The sequence below is a fragment of the Pogoniulus pusillus genome, chromosome 3 (assembly GCF_015220805.1).
Source record: "Pogoniulus pusillus isolate bPogPus1 chromosome 3, bPogPus1.pri, whole genome shotgun sequence".
Classification (NCBI taxonomy): domain Eukaryota; kingdom Metazoa; phylum Chordata; class Aves; order Piciformes; family Lybiidae; genus Pogoniulus; species Pogoniulus pusillus.
The window spans coordinates 10,217,689-10,241,216 of NC_087266.1; the positions used below are offsets into that span (position 1 = coordinate 10,217,689).

General features: G+C 41.9%; 1 protein-coding gene across 5 annotated transcripts in view; it reads left to right on the forward strand.

The window, feature by feature from the left end:
- The window catches only part of FAT3 (FAT atypical cadherin 3), a 486,301-nt gene extending 463,030 nt beyond the window's left edge, over positions 1–23,271 (forward strand). For 2 of the 5 annotated variants that reach the window (XM_064169873.1, XM_064169883.1), the window contains exons 24-29: positions 3,011–3,164; positions 4,201–4,856; positions 7,695–7,808; positions 13,422–13,481; positions 16,033–16,068; positions 16,698–23,271. In XM_064169873.1, the coding sequence (XP_064025943.1) occupies positions 3,011–3,164; positions 4,201–4,856; positions 7,695–7,808; positions 13,422–13,481; positions 16,033–16,068; positions 16,698–17,317 (1,640 nt within the window). In that variant the 3' untranslated portion in view covers positions 17,318–23,271. Of the gene's footprint in view, positions 1–3,010; positions 3,165–4,200; positions 4,857–7,694; positions 7,809–13,421; positions 13,482–15,560; positions 15,637–16,032; positions 16,069–16,697 lie in introns of all 5 variants that reach the window. The other 3 variants (XM_064169908.1, XM_064169893.1, XM_064169899.1) reach the window with 3 other exon arrangements.
- The last annotated feature ends 257 nt before the right edge of the window (positions 23,272–23,528 follow it).

Below are 23,528 nucleotides of genomic sequence, written 5' to 3' on the forward strand. Positions count from 1 at the left end.
TGAAAGGTCTGGCATGTCTGCTGGCCGAGTCAGTGTGTGTGCTGTGTACCAAGCCATTGTGTCAGCTCTTCACTTCCCCACTCCATGAATTTCAACATATGCTTTGCTGTGTTGGAGACCTCCCGGGTGAATGTTCTGTGCCTCTCAGCATGTGTGTCACGGGAAAGTTCTGTGTCTTTTGCCAGTGGCTCAGAGTTGGCAGGTATATGGCAATGCTTCCAGCAGGAAGAAAAGTCAGTGATAACTATAATAATTTAATACAGTCTGGTTCCAAGGCCTTTTCTTAATTCTGACTTTGATCTTTAGACTTAGAACCTATACTGACTACTTCAGTCTTCTAATATTTGTGTTCCACCATCAGTAAATCAAATTCAGTCAAAACTGCAGGCTTTCAGAATTACAGTTCTCATTCTGGTCTTGCTGGTCTGAGCTCTGACCTATCTGGAGCATTCAATTAAATCTCCTCTTGGTGTGAAATCTCCATTGACATTAGTGCACCTTTAATATATACAATAGGCAACCGTAATAATTAAGATATGTATTTTCCTCTTCTATTTAGTGGTCAAAGGACTTTTTTTTAAACTAAATAAATATTTTATTTAGTGCCATTTAATTTTATTTTGTGCCATGAATAAACGTAGCAGAATATATTACAGACAGAGAACACAGAACTTCATCAGCTGAAACAAGTGGAAGATATGCAAGTAGTGTTTCAAAGGCTTTGACAAATGACAAGTAGCAACTTAAGTACAGAAAGCTGATTTTTAAAGTAACTTTTAGGTCACGTAGGTTTACAATAGCAGTTGGCAGATGGGACATATCTATTCTGTTGTTTATATAAGGCAGAGATTTGTTTATGAATAAAATATTTTATATTTGAACGTTTTCATTTCACATCAACTCAGTGAGACCATGAAAATATACAAAGCATTACTGCAGAGTTTTGAACTATAGATGTCACTGTTCAGTCATGAAATGAGGAGCTGTGAAGCAGCCTTGCTTATTCATGCTGAGATTTCTACCTGTGGTATTTCCAGCTGAGCTACTCTGCCAACTAACAATAAAATCTATCACAGGGATGGCACTGAAGTTCACTGCCTGAAGCAATCACAGTTTTGTTTGTAATTCTTCACTTCTCTGCAGGTCAAGAAAGTTGTTCTCATTGTCTGAGTGATATGTGTGTAAGACACTGAAATAATAATCCCATCCTACTGATGCTGAGCAAATTTGCTTTCTAAGAATCTCCAAAGTCAAATAATTTCTCTTAAGTCTGCAACCTTGAAAACAGCAGTGCTTCTCCCTCTCTTCATGTAGGAAGACAACAAAAAAAATACTTGAGTATCTATCTCATTTATCTTCAGTTAAATAGGATTGGACTCGTGACTGAATATGCAGCAAGTCTGGTTCCAGGTTTAGTCTCAAAAGCCTGTCCTTGTGAAAGAATTCAATTAGAGTAACCGAACAAGGCAAATTGAACTGGATAGGACATAAAAGAAGTGAGAGTCTTAAAGCAAAATTACTTTTGCTTCATGCCTCCACTGAGCTTTTCCACACTGTTTCCATGATTATTTTTTTTTGTTCCTTGTAACTCCGCTGGAAATTCCTGCCTTGATTCTTAACCAGTGGCTTTTAAAAGAACTTTGGGGTTTTGAGGTTCTTTTCAGCTGTATAAATACAGAAAGTTTTTTAAAAGGTTTTAAAATCTTATCACCAAGAGATGGTATTTCAGCTACATCAGCTTGATCTCAAATGATTTTGACACTGGACTGAGTTGTAGTCAACCATTTCAACTCTACCTCCAACAGTATTAATGGCAGAAAGGTTTCTTCTTCAGGTTGCTTAATATGTTATATTCAGTAAGTATGTGAACCCCGTAACTGGAGCATAAACTTTGCCTCCACATCTGTTTGGGACATCTGGACTGTGTGTGTAGTGTTTTTTAAAAGTCAGCCAAAGTGTTCTGCAGATGCTCTGGAAAATGTTGCCAGTTCAGTAACTCTAATGTAGGAGTCTTTCCATCCCAGGGACTGCCTTTGCCATCTCATGGCCCTCACAATATACATGTTCCTGCTCTTTCTGGGTGAAAAAGCATTCAGACTTCAATGTCAAGTTCACAACATGAAGAGACTCACCACCTCACTGGATTTCTTTGTGACTTTAAATATTTTGTTAATGGAATTCTGCCATATGAAATCACAAGGAGAGGAAAAACACAAGTGTCTATTTGATACTTGGCAGAGTGAACCGATGGGTTTAAGAACTGTTTTTTCACTCTGATGTGGCTCCTCTGTTGGCATGAAACATAAAAGTAGGACTTTGATCCCCTATAGGGTCCTCCTCCACTAGAGTGGAGTTATGTCTGATGTATTGCAGCCACTGATTAATCAGCCTTTTAATAGTGCACATGGCACATAACCAGCTGTGATTGGGGTGAGTGTTGTCCAGGTCAGCTGTTGTTATAAAGTTGATAGTTCATGCTTGGATGATGTGCTTCATGAAAGGGGGAAGTATCCCCACCAAGTGTGTTCTTACTGACATGCCTCTACTGTATTGTTTTCGTAAAAGGCAGATGAGGACAAGCTCTCAGCTCCTGTATTTGTTCTTCAGTGAAGCCCCCAAAGGAGTGTGGGCTGCTGCTATCAGCAGTTGGGGTCTGTATTTTCAAAACTATTGGGAGGAACATCCTTAATGTAGAATGGTTCTTGTAACCGAAGTTGTTCATGAATGACATTTATTTTAAACTGAATCACGACAATCAGGATGGTCTGCAGCAGTTTCTGTGATCTCTGGTTGTACCCATAAGCTCCAAATGTTCATTCATCTCAGATAAACAAACACTTGACTGGCACGAGTGTGGACAGCACAGATGTACCAGAATGAGAATAAACATCCTCTTCACTCCGCAGTACAACATATTTTTTTGAGTAAATTAGCCAAGTGGATCTCCTTGCTTCCAAACAGATGCAGTGATAGGTTTCTGATTTACTTCTTTGTGTCCCTCACCTTCCAGGCTACCAGTGCAATTGCCTCTCCCAGTTCACAGGAAGGAATTGTGAGTCAGAGATCACAGCCTGCTTCCCAAATCCCTGTCGGAATGGAGGTTCGTGCGATCCCATTGGCAACGCTTTCATCTGCAACTGCAGAAATGGCCTGACAGGAGTAACGTAAGTGACCTGCCCCACATGGGCAACAGGAGCTTGGCAGTTCAGTGGTGAAAGGCTTTTTTGGTCAGGCGTCTTGCACCCAAAAACTTGATTCACCTAGCAAAAAATAACCTCAAATTAATAGGTTTTTTTTCCAGTATAAGCTGACAACAGCTGAGAAATCCGTGACACTTGCATGTTCAGAAATGCTTTTCTGACCTTGCCCCCCTAAGTTGTTGTTTCAGGGAATTATTTCCAGACAGTTTTCACTGAGGTAAGCACAACTGTGTTAGAGGCTTTTTGAGCAATCTCATAATCTGTGAAAGCTGATATGTTTTTTTTTTTAATAGATCAATTATTTAGTTATTTTATCCCTGACATAAAAACCTAATTTATTGCCCCTCCCCACCACCACCCCCTTTTTTTCTTTAAATCACAGTCTTGGTCTCATAGTTGGTGTAGAAACAGAAATTTCTCTGGCCTGCCCACCAACTGTTTTTTTCTCATCTCATTTGTCCAGCATTTGTGGTTTTTATTCTGCCTTTTTTTTTAAAATCACCTCTTTTTCTTCCAATTCTCCTCTCTCATTAAGGTTGCTGTTCTTTTGTTTCCCTCAATTCTCTAATATTTGCTCATTTTCTCTTTTACATAGTCAGTATACCCTCCTCTTAAATGAGTAGTCTGATTATTTTGCTATATATATCTGAATTATTTTCTCCTTGAATCGTCCTAGTATTTTGAATTAGATCCCATAGGATGGTCCAAAAGCAATGTAAAAAGGCTGAGATCCTCTATCACACTCAATGAGCATCCTTAAGGTCAAGGACTCTTTTCCTTTCAGATGCTTTAAACTTTTATTTCCTTCTTGATGCTTTCATTTTACTATCTTAAAAAACTATTGAATGTCTGTAGAAAAAGAGAACAATATCATGATAAGATCATTTGCCAAGCACCCTCAAGGCGTAACTCTAATAGTATCACTGGCAAGATAATTCCTTGTGTACCATCTGGGCTGTTTGCTAGGTGTTCTCTAAGCTCTGTTTTTCCTCCTTTTAAGGTGTGAAGAAGACATCAATGAGTGTGAAAGAGAAGAATGTGAAAATGGTGGCTCCTGTGTCAACATATTTGGTTCATTTCTGTGTAACTGCACCCCTGGCTACGTGGGGCAATACTGTGGTCTTCGCCCTGTGGTGGTTCCCAATATACAAGCTGGGCATTCATATGTTGGCAAGGAGGAGCTGATAGGAATAGCTGTGGTCCTCTTTGTCATATTTATGTTGATCATCCTCTTCATCATCTTTCGTAAGAAAGTGTTCAGGAAGAACTATTCCCGCAACAACATCACGCTCGTACAGGACCCAGCTACTGCTGCACTGCTCAACAAGAGCAATGGCATCCAGTTCAAGAACATGAGGAACAGTGGAGACACTAGAAATATCTACCAAGAGGTTGGGCCTCCACAGGTCCCAGTGAGGCCAATGGCCTATACCCCATGCTTCCAGAGTGACTCACGTAATAACTTGGACAAGATAGTGGATGGACTTGGTGTGGAGCACCAGGAGATGACAACGTTTCATCCTGAGTCCCCTCGAATACTGACAGCCAGACGAGGGGTGGTGGTGTGCAGTGTGGCTCCAAACTTGCCTGCTGTGTCTCCCTGTCGCTCTGACTGTGACTCCATCAGGAAGAGCACATGGGATGCTGGGACCGAAAGTAAGTACCATTCCTCTGCCTTGTCATAGGGTGCAGCAGGTACAGTGGCACTGGTGCTTTTAATGCTCCAACCTCGTACAGTTACAACTGTTGCATTTCTCCAAGAACTGATTTAGTTTCATTTTGAAAGGTTATAATTAAATGAAGCATACAAAGCCTCTACTTGTATGCATTAAGTATGACTAAACACATTTATTTCACTTGCTCAGAAAGTACATATGAGTAAGTGCTCTGAGTGTTAGTTCTTCAAGTGATACAATGCAATCAGCTTTCTACTGGAAAAAAAGTAATCTGGGGCAAAATCCTCAGATATAAACACTGCTAGGTCTGGGCAGTTTGCCTCTTGAGGAGAGCAAACTTCCTGCAAGATGCAATCTTGTTTTGCAATAGGGACATGTGAACTAATATTCTCTGGAAATCATGTGCTAGCTCTGGGACCTCCTTTTCTGCTCACTGCAGTCCCATGTATCACAGTGATCACAAAATTTCTGATCCCCGCTCTTAATCCTATTTGTGCTCTGGTGTTTTCTCACCTGAGAGAAACCTGAGAGTAACCCAGCTTGAAACCTTGGAGAGGTGAGCCAACTTCATGTCAGCAAGGCAAAGTGAAAGGTCCTGCATCTGGGCTGGGGCAATGCTCAGTACCAGCACAGGCTGGGAGGTGATTAGATTAACAGCAGCCCTGCAGGGAAGGATTGGGAGGTGCTGGTTCATAAGGTGCCTGACATGGGTCGGCAGGATGTACTGGCAGTCCAAAAAGCCAACTGTACCCTTGGCTGCATCAAAAGATGCATGGCCAGCAGGCCAAGGGAGGTGATTCTGCTCCTCTACTTTGCTCTTGTAAGACCCTCACCTGGATCACTGTGTCCAGCTTTGGATTCCCTAGCGTAAGAAGGGCATTCATCTGTCAGAGTGGGTCCAAAGGAGGGCCACAAAGATGGTCAGTGGGTTGGAGCACCTCTCCTCCAAGGACAGGCTGAGGCAGCTAAGTCTGTTCAGCCTGAAGAGAAGGTGCAGGGAGGCCTTGTAGCACCTTTCCAGTGCCTGAAGAGGGCCTACAGGAAAGATGGAGAGGGACTATTCATAAGGGCCTGCAGTTAACAGGGCAATGAGCAGTGGTTTTAAACCAGAGCAGGGTAGATTTAGATTATACATTAGGAAGAAGTTCTTTACTATGAGTGTGGTGAGACACTGGAACAGGTTGCCCAGATAAGTTGTGAATGCCTCATTCCTGGAAGTGTTTAAGACCAGGCTAGATGAGGCTTTGAACAACCTGGCCTAGGAGGAGGCATCCCTGCCCATGGCAGGAAGGTTTAAACTAGATGATCTTTAATGTCCCTTCCAAGTCAAGCCATTCTGTGGTTCTGTGATAACACAGTGCCCCCTCAAGTCCTGAACAAGTTTCTAGGCATGCAGCAAACTGCATTTTCTGTCATGGCAGGAAATGGCAGTTTGCTGGGACACAATAACAGCCCTACTTTACCTATCCTTGCAAGTCAGCCATATTGACTAGAAGAAGCTGGCTTCAGCACTTTTCCCTAATGCATCTTCAAACTCTGTGCAACACAGCATAAACAAAAACTGCCAAGGTAAACTCCCTGAGCGGTAAACTTTCTCGGTCCCGTAGTTTTGAGCAGTAAGAATTGAAGAAAAGAGAGGACTCTGGCCCTGGTCTGCACTTTTTCATCTAAGACAGCACTGGATAAAGTCTTCCAGTGAAAAACAGGAACTGATTTTCTTTTTTTTTTTGGTCTACATTTCATAGTTGTGTTGTGTCTGACCTTTGTAACCATTAAGTAACAGTTCTGCTGATTGAAAGCATCGTCATGCCAGCCCCCGTACCTGCTCTGTTCTCTGCTCTCCTGTGTGCTTCTGCTGCTGACACTGCTGGTGTCTGTATGAATTTCTGCACAGCATGAGGCCACACCATGACGAGGGACCTCAGCTGTTAAGGAGTGGGAAGCAGTGCAGCTTTGTTACTGCAGCACTCTCTCCATCTACTATATATACCCTGCTTCTCAGCAGGAGGAAATCAGCCCTTACTGTATGGAGGTGCCCCACGCTGGGTAGAAATATCTCCAGCTAGCAGGTGGAGAGCTGTACTTACATGTTTGCAACACCTGAGCTTGCTCATTAACCCAGGCATCTATCTCAGTGCTTACTATGGAGGGTAACTTTTTGTATTCCTCATTATCACTTACGTAATGCGTAGCCGAATATGTTTATTCACGTGTTCCATGAGGGTTTATACCATAGGCTGCAGTTACATTTCCAAATTGTACAAGAGTTGTCAAGACTGAATGTCCCTGATGAAAAGCAATGTAAATTGAAGCATAATCTATTATATGTCAGTGGTGAAGCTGTAAAAATCTGATCCAAGAGACACTGATATGAATAAAAAGATGCACAATAATATGCTGAGCATTGAATGAGCCTCTAATGAGGCTCTCAAATGAAGACATGAACAGTAAAGATAAATGTAACTGTAATCTCTTGTATAAGACATTTATACCACATTTTTTCAGTCATCATTTTCTTTGCTACTGAGACTACATGTCATCTAAAAAGGCAATACCGAATACAGATGTTTCTCCCTTGATTACAGTGGTGTCAGCCACTTGGAAGACTCTCTGGGCTTCACACAATCCAAAAAAAATTAGGTATCTTCATCAGATGACTTCTACAGCAATAGGTCATTTCCTCTGTCTGAAGGAAATCATTTTATTCTGACAAAAATAAAACTCCCTGTTGGCAGTATTTAAATGGCTCCATAGTATAAACAGACAAAGGTGCTTACCGAGAGAGTATCATTTTGCTTTGTTTTTGCTGTCAATGAAGGTAAAGGGGTTGATGACGCTGAAGAAGTGACCTGTTTTTCAGGAAGTAATAAAGGCAGCAACTCTGAAGTACAGTCCCTCAGCTCCTTCCAGTCTGATTCCGGTGATGATAATGGTAAGAAATAATTTTATCTTTATTATGCTGGGGGAAATGCTATTTAATAGTCTTTATAATATTAGGTAGTATCTGGAAAATGTGTTAATGCGATGCTAAAAGTCAGAAAGTCCTGGGTTTAAGTGCTCACTTTTTGTCCATTTTTCAAAGTATAGAAATCACAGAATCACAGACTGTTAGAGGGTGGAAGGGACTCCAAAAGATTTATGTAGTCCAACCCCCTTGACAGAGCAGGATCACTTGTAATTAGAATTTTGACACTTGGAGATGGTGTATCAATATCAAGCTTTACAGTGGATTAGAGGTGTGATAAAGCAGAGTCACATTGACAAGGTATAAGCCAACTAGAATCATAGAATCAACCAGGTTGGAAGAGACCTCCAAGATCATCCAGTTCAACCTAGCACTCAGCCCTGTCCCATTTTCCACCATATCTGCCCCTTTTTTCCCCCCAAACCCAGAGCACCTGGGTTCTGTTGGAGTCTCCTCCCACCCCAGGTGTGACCACTTTTCTCTCCCTGTCCACTCCCCTATTTAACGGGCCCCAGGAAAGGCAGTGCCTAAGCTTGCCCAACTGGGCAGAGGGATCCTCCTCCTCCTGTCATCACTGGTGAGTACCCATGGTACGCACTGGGTGGCTGGTGAAGGGGACTCAAAGGCCGGGGGGCCTGGTGGCCCCCCGGTTTCATAGGAGTAGGCTTCATTCTGATTGTGGCATCACTCACAATTGCTGGCTGGGCCTTTTCACTGAGGCTGAGCTCCTCTACGTTCAGCTGCTTCTTTCTGCTCGCCTGTAAAACTGACAGGAATGAACCTGTGCTATGTTTATGAGAAGCATTGAATCAGCATGGAGGAAGCCTGGCAATGAGGGTTCAGTTTCATCAAGGCAAGGTGAGCTCGAGTGCCAGTATTTACATCTCAAACCACCGCTTCATTTGCCAAGTGGGCAGTGTATTTAGCAGCTCAGAACCTGTGCTACTTGTAAGTGAAAAATCCCCACTGAAATTCCCAGTAAATCAGTACTAGCACTTGCAGAGCTGCTGGCAAAGTGTCAGCCTGTCTGAAGTCAGTGTTTTACAGGATCACAGTATGTTAGGAGTTGAAAAGGACTTCTGGGTATCATCTAGTCCAATGTGTCTGCTAAAGCAGCTTGCACTCAGACAAATTTTGCACAGGCTTGCACTCAGACAAATTTTGGAAGTCTCCATTGCACAACAACTGCCTTTCAGGGAGTTGTAGTTGTTCCAGTCCCCTCAATCTCTGTAGCCCTCCTCTAGCAGCTCCTTGATCCTTGAGAGGTGAGGAGCCCAACAATTCTATGTTGCTAAATAAAACATTTAGAGAATACACAAATCCGAGGCCAAGTAGTGCAAGTGAATTCATGCTGATGCTGCATATACTACTTCCAGTAATACACTTATTTTGGAAAATCTGTTTCATAGCAAAGCTGTGGAGTGCACTAACCATTGAATATCCTGGTCAGCTAAGGACCTAAGATTTGTTTGATCTTCACATATTAAGCAGCACACATCTTCCTATTGTACTGAGAGGTACACCTGAGGACAACTTCCATCACATAAGTGAAGGACAGTCCTTCATATAGCTGAATGAATCATAGAATAGTAGAATCAAGGATGGAAGAGACCTCCAAGATCATCCAGTCCAACCTAGCACCCAGCCCTAGCCAGTCAACTAGACCATGGCACTAAGTGCCTCAGCCAGGCTTTTCTTGAACAACTCCAGGGACGGTGACTCCACCACCTCCCTGGGCAGCCCATTCCAATGCCAATCACTCTCTCTGCCAACAACTTCCTCCTAACATCCAGCCAAGACTTCCCCCAGCACAACTTGAAACTGTGTCCCCTTGTTCTGTTGCTGGTTGCCTGGAAGAAGAGACCAACCCCCACCTGGCTACAACCTCCCTTCAGGTAGTTGTAGACTAATAGGTCACAAGTGAAACTGTAGATCTTCTATCCTTTTCTGTCTTGTAAGAGCATAATTTTCATGTTTTATCAGTTAAAGGGAATTTTTGTGCTGTGTGCCAGGTCTTATTCATGGTCCCCACAAAACTCTGCTGGTGTTCAGCAGCAGCAGTAAGCAGATGATCCAGTCCCTGGTGGCTTGGCCTTTTCCTGGCAATCACAGCTCAGTGAACAATAGAGCACCATTAAATCCTTGCTCAGTTCATGTTCATGGCCTGCTCCTACATCATTATCCCAGTGGGTGACATGGGCAGAGCCATACACAGCCTGAAAGAGTCCTACAAAGTCAGTGCAAACCTTTGTTCCTGAAGGCCCATAGATGTTGAGTGGTGGGTCTGAGTAAAGGCAAGATGTTTCTGCTGGGAAGGGATGATGAATGTCAAGTAATCCTCATTCAGATACACAGAAAAAGATTAGCACAAAGAAATTGCACTTAGTTTCCTCAGCCTCCAGTTAATGAACTGTCTGGAGACTCAGTTCCTCAGTCATGTCATGCAGCTTTTCCCCAGCTACTCCTAAATGTTGGAAAAAGCACTTATACAGAAGTGCACTTGAAGTTCCTTTTGGTTCAGCTGTGTCTGAAGCACTGTTTTTGTCAAACTCCTCGGTGCTTTTCAGCCCCTACACAACCCCAAAAACCTTTTGTTTCTTTTAGAGTAAATTTTAGAATTATTATTATTATTATTATTTTAATAATGTATATTTATGTTATAATTACCTTCAGAATATTTATTCTGGTAATCATTTATTGAATGTGGTTACTTTTTATATCTCCCAAATTATAATTAAGTTTTTCAAGCATATTCTCCTGCCCCCATTTAAATCAGTAACACAGTGTCCACTGAGGCTGGATTGGACCATTGGTGCCTGCTGATTTTTTGTGTAAGATGTATTTAAAATATGGTCTTTAGAGATAACAATTCTAGTCCAGGCTCTAAACAAATCTGTATCTTTAGGGAAAATTAAAGAAACTTAAATCACCTAAGTCATTTTGCAGAGGTCAATCCAAGACTGCCTGCTCTGGTTTTCCTGCAGTGGCAGAGAGAGTTTGCAATGAAACAGCTTAAAATATAAATACAAGCATAAGTAAGCATATATATAGAATCATAGAATCAACTAGGTTGAAGAGACCTCCAAGTTCATCCAGTCCAACCTGTCACCCAGCCCTATCCAATCAACTAGACCATGGCACTTATGCTTATATATATGTGCAGAGGGGCTAATGGATGTTCTTCCTGAAGCTATAAATCCTTCCCCTCCCTGTCATTTTAATTCTTTGTGCTTAACATCCCTGCAAAGGATAGGAGGTTGTCAGTGAAACCACAACAAAAACAATTCAGCGACTCTGTGGCCAGGTTGCTCCTTCTCAACACTCCTTCCTCCAAAACCAGTGAGGAGGAGGGACAGTCTCGTGTCATGCTTCTGTACAGCTGACTGTGCCAACACTCTTGTGAAACTGGTTAATGGCTCCCAACTGGGAAAACCTGTTTTGCACCAGGGAGGTACCGGGAAGTATCCCACTGAAGCTGTGAGCAGCCCTACACTCTTCACTTTGTGTCAGGTGCAGGCAGCCTCCACTCACACTCTCCATGGTGCATGAAGCCTTTTTTTTGCCGGGTCAAACAGGTTTTGGCTTACTGTGCAAACTCTTTCCTGGTGTGAGTTTTTACCTACTTTTATTCTTTTCCACCTTATTTCTACTACATCTAAATTGATCAGCTCCCCCAGTCTTGCTGAGAGTAGTTAGCAATGGGTTTTGTCAGCAACAATTAAAAAAAAATCATTAGCCAATTTTTTTTTAAGAAAATATTATCCATTTTCAGCAAGAATATTTTGAGAAGCCTTTCCGAGGCAAGTTACAAGGTTTTGTAGTAAGATGCTTTGAAGAGAGGTAGGGGGAGTGATAAAAGTGTATTTTTAGGTTACCGTTTCACTGCTGGCCAATGGATGTTTGTGCTGGGAAATCTGCAGAACTGTTGTTGATGAGAGCAGTTTTTACCCCTGAAGGATGCTGTATTTGGATGTTGCCTTGCTCTGAATCACACAGAATCACAGTGTCACTATGGTTGGAAAAGACCTGTAAGATCCTCATGTCCAACTGTGATTTCCCTCCCTTCCATGAGTATGGTCTACTCAGTGCCCACAGTTGTTAGGAGGAAGTTCTTCACAGAGAGAGTGATTTCCCATTGGAATGGGCTGCCCAGGGAGGTGGTGGAGTTGCCGTCCCTGGAGGCCTTCAAGAAAAGCCTGGCTGAGTCACTTAGTGCCATGGTCTAGTTGACTGGCTAGGGCTGGGTGCTAGGTTGCACTGGATGATCTTAGAGGTCTCTTCTGACCTGGTTGATTCTGTGACTCTGCTGGCCTTCACTTTTGACCTTCTGTTTTTCAGTCTAAGTTGCTCTTCTATTAGATTTTACATCTGCCCTCCATCTCTTTTCCCAGCCATGCACCATTTAATTATATGAAGTCACTTACTCTTCCACAATGTTTACTACACATTAGCCACTGCAAGTCTCCCTCACCCCCAACTGCTGTTGATGGCACAAACATGCTCAACTCAGACAGAGAACATGATTTTTTGTTTAGCAAGGCTCTTTTTTCCCAAGGCTTCACAAGGAACAAGGAAAATGGATGAGGTCTTTGGTCTTATGCCCAAAATTTAGCAAGGATGGCAAAATAGTCAAAGTACATTTGAATGGTACTATTAATGTTAACATGTTTCTTATGACCTCTAAGTCTGTTATGCATGAAACAAAACAGTGTGCCTTGCCCAACATTTCTGGTCCTCTTCTAGCCTGCTCCAGTGCAATCAGTTTTCTCAAAATTAAAGACAAAGGAAAAGGATCAGATCCAGTACTTACTGAAGCAGGTCTTTCCCTCAAAGGCAAGGGTGTTAGTCACAAATGCAGAGCATCCACACATTGTGGGTCTGTTGAACTCCACGTTAAGCAATTGCACAGTCTATATTAATTATCTCAAAGGAAGATTATGTTTTGGTAGAACACCTGCAGAGAACACACAAATCATTTGTGAAAATATTTTCTCAGATCAGACAGAGATAAAAAATTGAACCAAATCTGCTTGTATGTGTCCTCTTAATTACAGCAATAAAGACACAGTACAATTAAGTGTAATCTACTACTATACAGTAGGCACAACACAAGCAGTGAATAAGTAGAACATTCATCTTAGGAACTAGGTTGAGCTTAGATCCATTTGGTGATGGTTTAAAAGACAATAATCCCTTGGAGCATGTGGCATCATCTCTGGAAACCTTTAAGCAAGAATGAATTAGAAATTAATGTCAGGTAGACAAGATACTGCTTTCGTTAACTGAATCAGCTGACCAGTCCTCTTGAATTTATGAGGCCATACCCATCATCCCAGAAGCCTTTCTGGAAATGCTGGTTTGGAATTTATCACCACTCTGAAAATGTATGGGATTATCTGAAATGAAATGTCCTGCAAGCCACTGCATAAATCATGCACTGGTCAGCAGCCTCTTTTTTTTTCAATGTCAGTTCTGTCTGTTTGAGAGAATTTATTGTGGTAACATACGATGTGTGTTATAAATACTAACCTGAAGCTGTCCTTCCCCTCCCTTTATTTTCTGCCTTCCCTCCCCTGCAAGCTTCCATAGTGACTGTCATACAGCTTGTCAACAATGTAGTTGACACTATAGAAAATGAAGGTATTTAATTTCTTTTTTAATTTCTTGTTATGCAACAATGCTTCCTGTTTTCATTGTGAAACATTCCAGCAGAACCTCACTAATCCACACTGACCAGCCAGCCTGTGGCAGGAACTGGGTTTTTCAGATCAGCATGTTCACCAGCGAGCACACTACCACCAGAGGAATGTACCATAGAATACCTGTGGGTAATTGGAGGTGGTAGAGAAGGTGTCAAGGCCTTCATCCTCTTCTGTTCAAGTCAATGTTTTTGCTTGCTTGTTCACATTGCCTTCAGTTATGAAAAGAAGGATTTGATTAGATTGATAATGAAGCCAAAACATTGAGATTATCTTGGCTTCAGAGACTTGGAAACAGGTGATACAGGAAGGCTGTAATGTATCTCAAGCTGCAGCAGAGCCATGTTGCACACTCCCATGGGACTAAATGGATAGAAAAGTGATGGTATGTGGGTGGTTCATTTCTCCCAAACAATAAGATGTGTAAGCACAACTGCATGGATGCCGTGTAGCAAGGCAGCCTGCCTGCCCCACCTTTCACCTCCAGCTGATGTGCCCCTTGAACACAGCGTGGCATTTGGGTCCAAGGAGCTTTGCCACTGACCTCCTGCATAACCTCAGGCACATGGTGTTACAAGTTAATTGCTTTCCCCCTCTGTAAAGGAGGACTGTCACTATTTCCCCTTTCCATAAAGCACTGAGGAAATGTATACTAAATAAACATTGCATTCATTTATTTATACATTTGTCTCACTCTTGGGAAAATGTCAGGTCAACATTAACTGAATTTATCCAGAAATCCATCTGTCTTTAGCAAATTTAAGCCATGTTTTGCAGACTTCAGCTGATCTAGTCTGCATAATACTTAAAGATGATCAAGTAAATGGTTTCTGTGAACTGACTGACTTTTGTTCTTGAACTGATGTCCTGGTGATTTTGAAAGGCACTTTCACTCCTAGCTAATGATGGCACTTGGGTATTTGTCCATAGTATATTACTGATTTCCTAAGTATAGGAATGCCACTCTTCTCCATGTCAAATAAAATGAACTAGCCAAGGGTCATTCAGAAAGAAAGTCCCACTTGATTATAACCCTGAAAGGAAACCATAGACACTATAAATGGCCTTGCCTTCCTAAAGGAAAGCTTAAGCAAACACATTGGCTTTGCAGGTCAGAAAAGGCCGGTCTGGCTGCAGTTTCAAAAGGCTGTCACTGAAAATGCTTTGTCCACTTCCCAGTTCCTTACATGAGACTTAGGAACCTTGCATGCTGTGCAGAGGAGCTGGTGGAAGAGGTGAATAGTTAGCCTCACTGGATCTCCCAGTGCGGCATGGGCAGAACCACTGCTGGAGAACCACAGGAGGATGGAGCTCCTTCCCCAGGGAGTTTCTAGTGGCTGTGTGAGTCAGCAAATTAGTGAGGTTCTCCTGGATCCTGGAACAACACATCTCAGAGGGACCTGGTGCATCTCAGCACAATGTTATACACCGACCAAAAGATAGCCAAATCCACTTTACCAAAAAGAAGGAGAAGATTGGTTAGGGCCGGTTCAGACACTGCTGCTAAACCCACAGTAGCCCATGCAGGCTAACACAGAGCAGGTAGAAAGATTCTGTCTGGCCAGTGAGCTAATTACCATCACCGCAAGCACCATGTGGTGATAGACAAGGGCAAGAGTGATGTTAATAGATGGGGGCCTGAAGGGCAGTCTTTTCTGTCCTCCTCTGTGGCTGAGATCCAGATGTTAAGTACTATAATGCCGTGAGGGTCTATTTGCCTGGCCCGATCTCCTCCAGCAATGCAGTCCAGAGACCTTGCCTGGTGACTTCTTGCATGGAGCCAAATAAAATGTGGCTGAACAAGAGCATCTCATCTAGAAAATGCTGCAGCTTATTCCCTGCTCTTGTCTCACATGAACCCTCTTTCCTTGCTCTCTCCCCCACCCCAGCACCCTCTCCATACTGGAATGCCTCCCTCCCCACCGGCTAGCATGGCATTGCAGGTGGGAGGTGGGTATGGGGTAGCAGGGCATTGTAGCTGACAGCCCCATTAAATGGCTTTGTATTCTATTCTATTCAGGTTCTTATACCGTGCCCATCACCATGGTATCTGAGCCCAGGTGGGCCCAGATTTGTTTGAACCGGCCCTGAGAATGGTAGATTCTTATTTTTCTGTTTCAAAGTAAACAAGTGAGAGAGAAATGTGCTTTGCAATTATAAATCACAGAATAGATGGGTAGCCCTTTTTGTAATTAAGAATTCCAGCTCTAATGTAATTCCATATCTATTCAGTGAGGGTAAATAATTAAGATATGATAGAAAAGGAATATAATACACGTGACATAGTCATTTCTTTGTGTGTGTCTGCATTTGACTGGGCAAGCTGTGTCTTGTGCTCTAAAATAAACAACATTTAAATACCCTATTAAACCATCACTGAGGCAGCTGTACTTTAGAAATATGCATGCAGAGTTGTGTGTTTTTCTGTGCAGTTCTGTGCTGGTAACAAGCTCCGAGTTACCAGTTTTTACGTTTCACTTTGTGTCTAACAGTGTCTGTTATGGATCAAGGACAGAACTACAACAGAGGTGACTTTTCTGAGACACTTTCTGCCTGTTGGAGTGGGCTAGGGTGGGCGAGGCACTGGCTTCATCAGATTTTTTTTTTTCTTGAACTGCTTCACATGTCCTCTTACATTTGAGTTGTGTTGGGTTCAAGTGCTGCATGAGAGTGGCCAGCCACTTTTTGTTTACTTCAGAGTCTACTTTTCAGTTGATCAGATTCCATGCTTGCACACTTTCTTCCTGAAATGAAGTCACTGGAGGTGGAAGGAGAGGCTAGATGTGATATCATAAGCATGCTGACTGCATTTGTGGATTTTTTTCAATCAGCTGTGGAAAGCATTAGTTCAGAGATTTTCGTTGTTTTGGTTTCTTGGAGTTGTAATTTCTCACATAACCCAGTGGTGTCCTAAAGAGGGAAGCACCTGAGAGTGGCCACATTTTGTTTCTTTGCTCGTTTGCATTAGCATCGCAATACAATTTGTCTTCCTCTCCTGCCCCGCTGGTCAGAGCATGACTGATCTGTGTCGATGGCCTGTGGTGCATGCTGTGATTTGAACGTGCTGGGAGGACTAAGAGGCAAGTGCATGCAGGACACCTTCTCTCATTAGTGGCCCCATCCTAATGGAGCTCTGTGGTTCTCTTTCCTGCTGCAGCGTATCATTGGGATACCTCTGACTGGATGCCAAGTGCTCGCTTGTCTGACATTGAGGAAGTGCCCAATTTTGAGACGGCAGATGGAGGCTCAGCTCACCGTGGCAGTACCAGAGAGCTGGAGACAGATTACTACCTTGGTGGCTACGACATTGACAGCGACTACCCTCCCCCTCATGAAGATGAGTTTTTAAGCCAGGACCAGTTACCACCTCCTCTTCCAGAGGATTATCCGGACCAGTACGAAGCCCTCCCACCCTCTCAGCCAGTCTCAATGGCAAATACACTCAGCCCTGACTGCAGGCGACGGCCGCACTTCCACCCTAGCCAGTACCTCCCTCCTCACCAGTTCCCCAATGAGACGGACACCACAGGGTCTCAGACTGGGAACGAATTTAGTACTTTTGCTGTGGGCCCAAGCCAGAACACAGAAAATGTTAGTGCAGGTAAGACGCCCTTATCCTTGCACAACTCTCTAGATGCCTCCTCCTCTGATGTCTCAGCCAGCTGCGGCTTTGATGACTCCGAAGTAGCCATGAGTGACTATGAAAGTGTGGAGGAACTCAACCTAGAAAATGTTCACATTCCATTTTTGGAGACCCAGCATCAGACACAAGTGTAAAGGAAGCTCCCTTCTTATTATCCTTCTTCTCCCTCCTCTTCTTGTTTTTGTTTTTCTGTTGTCATTTTGTCCAATTAATAGTATAAATATTGAGAAGAAATTTTGCTGAAGTTGTATCTATATATATTGGGCAAGGCAAAAATGCAGTATAACCCATTATTAACTTGTTCAGAGATGATATTGTATGTGCAGACACAACGAGACCAATTGTGTTAAGTGTTTATACATCACAAAATTGTTACAGACAATCTGGAGAGTATGTACCTTCTATTTATTACCAAGACTAACTCAGCTTTTGAGGCAGGAGGAAACAATAATTGCAAAATAATTTCTTTCTCCCCCCACAAAGTTGGATTTTATTTTATTTTATTTTATTGTATTGTATTATTAAAAGTGTTACAGTGTTATGATCTCCCCACAGTATTAAGAAACTGATATGGATCATTCCAAGATGCTCTGTTGCGTGAAATGTTGTCAGCAAAAGAGTCAAAGCAATTGATCGCTGAGGCTGCAGTGTGCAACAGGTCAGATGGCTGAAAAAGCAGCATCTGTAAACTGAGCTATCGAAGACAAGCAAACAGGCATTTGTCCATAAATATTTGTCTCTGCTTTTGTTTGTTACATGGCATTCCATTCTACTTAATGTGCATATAGAGCAACATATGTACAGTCTGTACTTACTCCAAACAGGCCTACTTTGATTGCCACTTTTTAAAACCTGATGTCAGGTGTGTGTGCATATCTTCACCCCCGAGGATCTAGAAGTGTCAGAGTTTGGCTAAGTAGTGGTCTAGTTTTGCCCCAGCTGAATATACAGAGCCTCCCTTGACTTCTGTATGCAATGTAAACACGTATCTGAAAGCATCAGGAAACCTTAATTATCTACAAAGCACTGATGACTTTGTTTTTAAATACTTTGCTTGGGTGATCACCTCTTGAACAGCAATCATCATGCTACGATTATTGCAGTAAAATTAAGTTGCATATAATGCTGCTGTAGCCTCAAATCTTTAGCTTAACGTCTTTTGGCAAATGTCCATGCTTGGAGTGTACAGAATGAATTCTCAGCTGCTGTGAACTGACTCAGTGGGATGAGCTGTGGCCAAAGATCTGGCCCTAGGTCTTCTGCTGGACATGTGATTTTGTAAGATTGAAGGACTTCCAAAGGTCATCTGTAGGTTTCAGAACACTGCTGTGCACTGGGGAGAGCCCTGGCATCTGTGTGCTTTGTGTTTCCCTTGCCCTGAGCAGAGGCCGTTCACGCTGATTTCACCCGAGCAGCTAGGCGGAAATGGGACTTTCACTCGTTATATTAAAGCAGAATGTGCACACCTGTTGCTTGGTGCTATGAAAGTGTTTTTACCACTGCATTTTACAGCATCTGTACACCTTATACAGTGAATGTCAGTCTGCAATCTGCATTACCACTGGGGTTTCAGCCACTCCTCCCATGGCATAGTTCTATCATTCCAGAGAGCTACTGAATGCATAAATCATTGCTATAGATGAACAGATTCATTAACAGGTCTCCTCTGTTACTTTCCATGTCCTGTCTCTTGGTCAAATGTCCTAACTGGATGCTTTCAGCAGTTGTCTTCCAGGGCGTGTTCTTGACCAACTTGAGTTTCACCCAAACTTGACTTGTGGGACATTTCTTGACATACAGGAAGTGATTATTTCCCGAAATTGCCCCAGCACAAATAAGGAATGAATAGACTGCATTGTAAGGAATTACAGCTTGTAACACTTTTAATAAAACAGGATTTCTGAAATTCTCAGAGTAGGCACAGTGTGTTGCCACTTCCCTCCAAGAGCTCATAGAGCCGTGAAAAACTGGTGTAGATATTTCCGTTGGGATCATGCAGCAATTCTTCACTAAAATGCAGCTCGTTATACAGGTAGATGAATAAAGTGAGTGAACTTCTAGAAAGAATGTGCTGCACATACAAGTATGTCATGTACTTGTCTGCGAAGAGTTCCTGTCCATTGAGTTTGCTAATGTGATTGGTCTTCTCAAAGCAAACATGCTTCTGTAAGAGTGATACATTCTAAATGTGCTCATGGTGCATTTCAGCCTTTTCCCTGCTACAACCCACATGTTTTCAAGAAGAAAAAAAAATGTGGCAATGTATATCATGATTGCAAGGAAGCGAGGGATTTGCCAAAAAGCCATGAAATGGTTTGGCAAGCCTGGAAGCACAGAAAGAGGATGACTTGCATTGTTCAAGAAGTCTGTGTTGCAGCAAGACAGATGCAATTAAACTGAGGTGTCTTCAAGAGCAGAAACGTCTGAGTTTGGAAAAGAAAGCTGCAAATATAGCTGCACTTTTAAAGCTGGTATGACTTTCTCTGTGTAATGCTTTCTTAGCATCAGGCTGTGGTTTACATGAGGTTTGCTCCTACTCAGTCTTGGTGTGAGACATTTTTATCCATTATGCAATTAGTTCTGTTTGAGCCCCCAGCTAGTTACAGAATGTACTTGGCATCTCTTCTCTGTAGTGAAAATCCTTAAGTAAGCCTGAGATACCAATATCAAATCTTTACTAGGACATATCAAAAGTGTCACGAGGGAGAACACCATGGGAGTCTAGCAAGTGGCATACAAAAAAAAGAATCAATGTTTCTTACCAAGCTTGTTGACTGAGTAATATCTTGTTGATAGTGAGTTTTACTAGTAAAACATGCATAAATACAATGTATAGTAGTACTTTAACTGGTTTGGTGTTGTTGCCATTTCATTTCATTGAACGCGTGCTTGTTAAAAGTGCTGTTGGGAAGGTGTAAAGGATCACTGCTTCAGCCTTCTCTGTCACACTCATGATTTCTATACCTCAGTATCTCCTCCTCTCCAAATCAAACAGGCCTAATCCATCTTCAAACAGATGCCCTTCCGTGGCCTTTCTGGTTCTTCTTGATAACGATAAGACACTAATGCAGACCTAAGGTGAAATACATCTTAGGAGCAAGATCTTCATCTTAGCACCTCTCCCATTAATCCAAACCATTTTGTTTCATTTTTAATTACTGCTCTGCATGGACAAGCTGCAACTGTCTAACCTGGCAGATAACAAGACAGTCATAACATTCATAGTGAAAGAACTATTGTTTGTATTATTTCATCCAATAGATATTTTTCTGCTGTATGATGATTTTTATGTCACTGCTGCTGTCATTACCAGGTCCCTGGTTCTATTAGAGCTTCCTCTCACATGTCTGCCTGTCCTGTGCGTCTGTATTCAACTCACATTCCTGTAGATGGCTCCACTGTGTGGTGTTTTCTTTCAGAATTATCCACAGGAGAGGTTTCATAGACTTAAAACAGTACTTTCGAGTGTCAGTGGATTAGACCTCTGAGGATCAGTACAGTCTACTTTTGTAAAGAAACAACAAGCAAAATAAGCAACTTGTTAAAATACAAACCCATGTTTTTGTCAGAGATCACTGCCTGCCAGGGGTGTGTGAGTCTGAGTAAAAGGATGCTTGTTCTCTGTGTTTTGATCAGGCTGAGAATGCCATGCACATTGACAGCCTTTTTGGTAACTCTGGCAATGGAAAGAGCCTTTAAAGTGACTAACAACATAATGCTGCCAATACCACATTAAATGGCCTTGTGCAAAAGGAAAACATAGGCTTATGTACCTTGCTTAAATATGTTCTTTTGCCTTTGTATTATAAGCATCTTAAAGAATGTAATTCAAAAAAACCCAAACTCAAACCCACAAACCCTGACTGCTGTCTTGAGTCAGTATCCTACAGCAAGGCAAAGGCCAAAAGGTGACACCGAGGAGCTGCAGAATCACTTCCCTCCCGTGAGGTCAAATGGACAGCGCCACTGGGAGAGCACTGTGAAGTTGCATGTGAAGGCAGCCAGGAGGATGTTGTAATGCAGAGATTTATTCCAGTACTGCACTTTCCAGGCAATCAAGTTATTTTCCTAAAGCTTGGTGACATCTTTAATCCTCTATTATCCTACGGGTTTCTTTAACCTGTAGTTGTGATAAAAAGATGGAAGAAGTCAAAGGTTATTCACTGTCACTCTTTTCCTGAAGTGAAAGGAAGCTCTGTCACACAAGCTCTTTCACTCTGCATGTCCCACAGACAAGATGTATTTTGCTCCTTGAAATGCTTTTTTTTCTTCCCTTCTCTAAATTCTGTAGTGTAATCTAAGGTAGTTCTAGCCTTCATGTATAGGTCCCCCCTCTAGTCAAAAACCCAGAGTAGGTGCAACACAGTGAAGAAATGCATGCCACTGAAATGCTCATTAATAGGGAGGCAGCAGCTCGTTGACTCTGTGAGACAGGCAGGTGCTAATGTGACATAAAAATTGTTTCTCTTGTCTCAGTATAAATTCCATTGTAAGAGAAATGTGAGCTGGCCAAGACAATGGTTAAGAACACAGCTTTACTCCTCATTGAGCTCCTGCTTGAAAAAGCTAAATGGATGTTGTAGTGTATCCTTATAGCTGATAATAATTACAGTCCTAGGAGAGAGAGTTGGAGTTGTCCTGGACCAGTTCTGCTAAGCTTTGCTTGAAAAGGTAGCATCCTTAATAATGGAGAAAGCCAGCTGTTTAAAACCTGTACTGGAATTGTATCTGTTGGTATTTTTGGAGCTATTTACTGAGTAGTAATGGCTATTTTCTAAGGTTCCAATGAGAGAACTGCTCGTTCAGGTTCACTCTCTTATAGTTCACCATCCATTCTCATGCAGTAAAAATGTGCTTTTCACTCATTTGCATCTCTATTCCTCTCAATACACCAAAGTGTGATTTGAGCCTTAGAAATTTAGACTACCACCCATTATCCATGACTTTTTATCCTGTGTTTCATAAAATTAACATTTAACATCTCCATTATCAGAAGGGCCACTCAGTTAGCACATTGAGCTGCATCATCCAAGAGATGGACGGATGGGGAGGAAATGAAGTGAAATTGATTTCTTTATGTAATAATGAAAAGCAATAATTGCAAATATGTGGTGTTACACAAAGGCCATAAGTAATCTTTACCAGTGTTAAGAGTGCACTTGAACTGTATTATGGAAAGAGATTGGAGCCCTGGGAACTGTAGCATTCTTCTGTCATAGGAAGACCTGAATCGCTGTCAGTTGACAACGCAAGGAGCCCATACCGCTGCTTTTCAGGAGGTGACAGAGAGGTTTAGGAATGAAAGCAGTTCTCTTGGAAGCACTGTATCAGAAGAGATTGTCTTGTAAATTTTACCTGCCCCAAGCAGGCTGGTTTGTAAAAGATGTATGTTTTGGTGTTTAAAAAAGAAGTTTATAAAATAATGTATATAATGGTTTCAAGTTACCAGGCTTTTGTAGATATTTGATGCCAATCAGGTTGCTTTAATTTCTGTTCGTTTGTTTGTTTGTTTGATGCAATTCTAAAGAGTCATTGAAGTTGGTTTAAACTTTTAAGGTAACAGCTTAAAAAAAAACACAAATATATTTAAAAAAAAAAAAAGGCAACAGGAAAAAAAAAAACAGATGCAAAAAAAGTTTTAGATTTGAAAACTTTTTAACCATTTCAAACTGTACTGTAACTTCCCTTTGGGTTCAGCGCTTTTTGTTTAACCTTTTTCTGGTTTTAAGAGGGTGTTTTTTATTGACTTTTCTAAAACAAGTGTGTTTTGCACAAAAAAAACCCAACAACCTAGAGATATGATTTTTATGCCATTTCAAGTAGATATGGAGCGATGTCGTTTCGCCGACAATAGCAAATTCAATCTTATGCAAAAAGGAAGGTTTATCACTTTGAGTGGGTAATAATCCTTCATCCAAAACCTAACTGTTCCTTCATAATGGCTGTTGGCAGTATTGTCTTGTGTTCTTTTGCTATAAAAAAACAAAACAACGACAACAAAAAAAAAGTGTACAGGTTTGTAACTGCCAAAATTTGCTAAAAGTTGATGGTTAAAACCGTTTTCCAAGTAAACAAAAAGAAAAGCCCAGGTGTGTTGACTATTTCTTGCTGTTATGGGTTAGACTGGATCCCTCCCCCGATAACTTAGTGTAAAACTGCCCCAGAGAGAGTGAATTCCATACAACTCAGGATTTAGAAGGTCAGAAAGTGAAATTGTATTTCTACAGTCAAGCTAAATATAACAAGATAGACAAAAGAAACTATTGCAGAATATAGCAACCTTAGAGGAAGTGAGGATGGAGTAAAGGAGCACAGTGAAGCAGCAGCCAAAACAAGCGGCAGGGG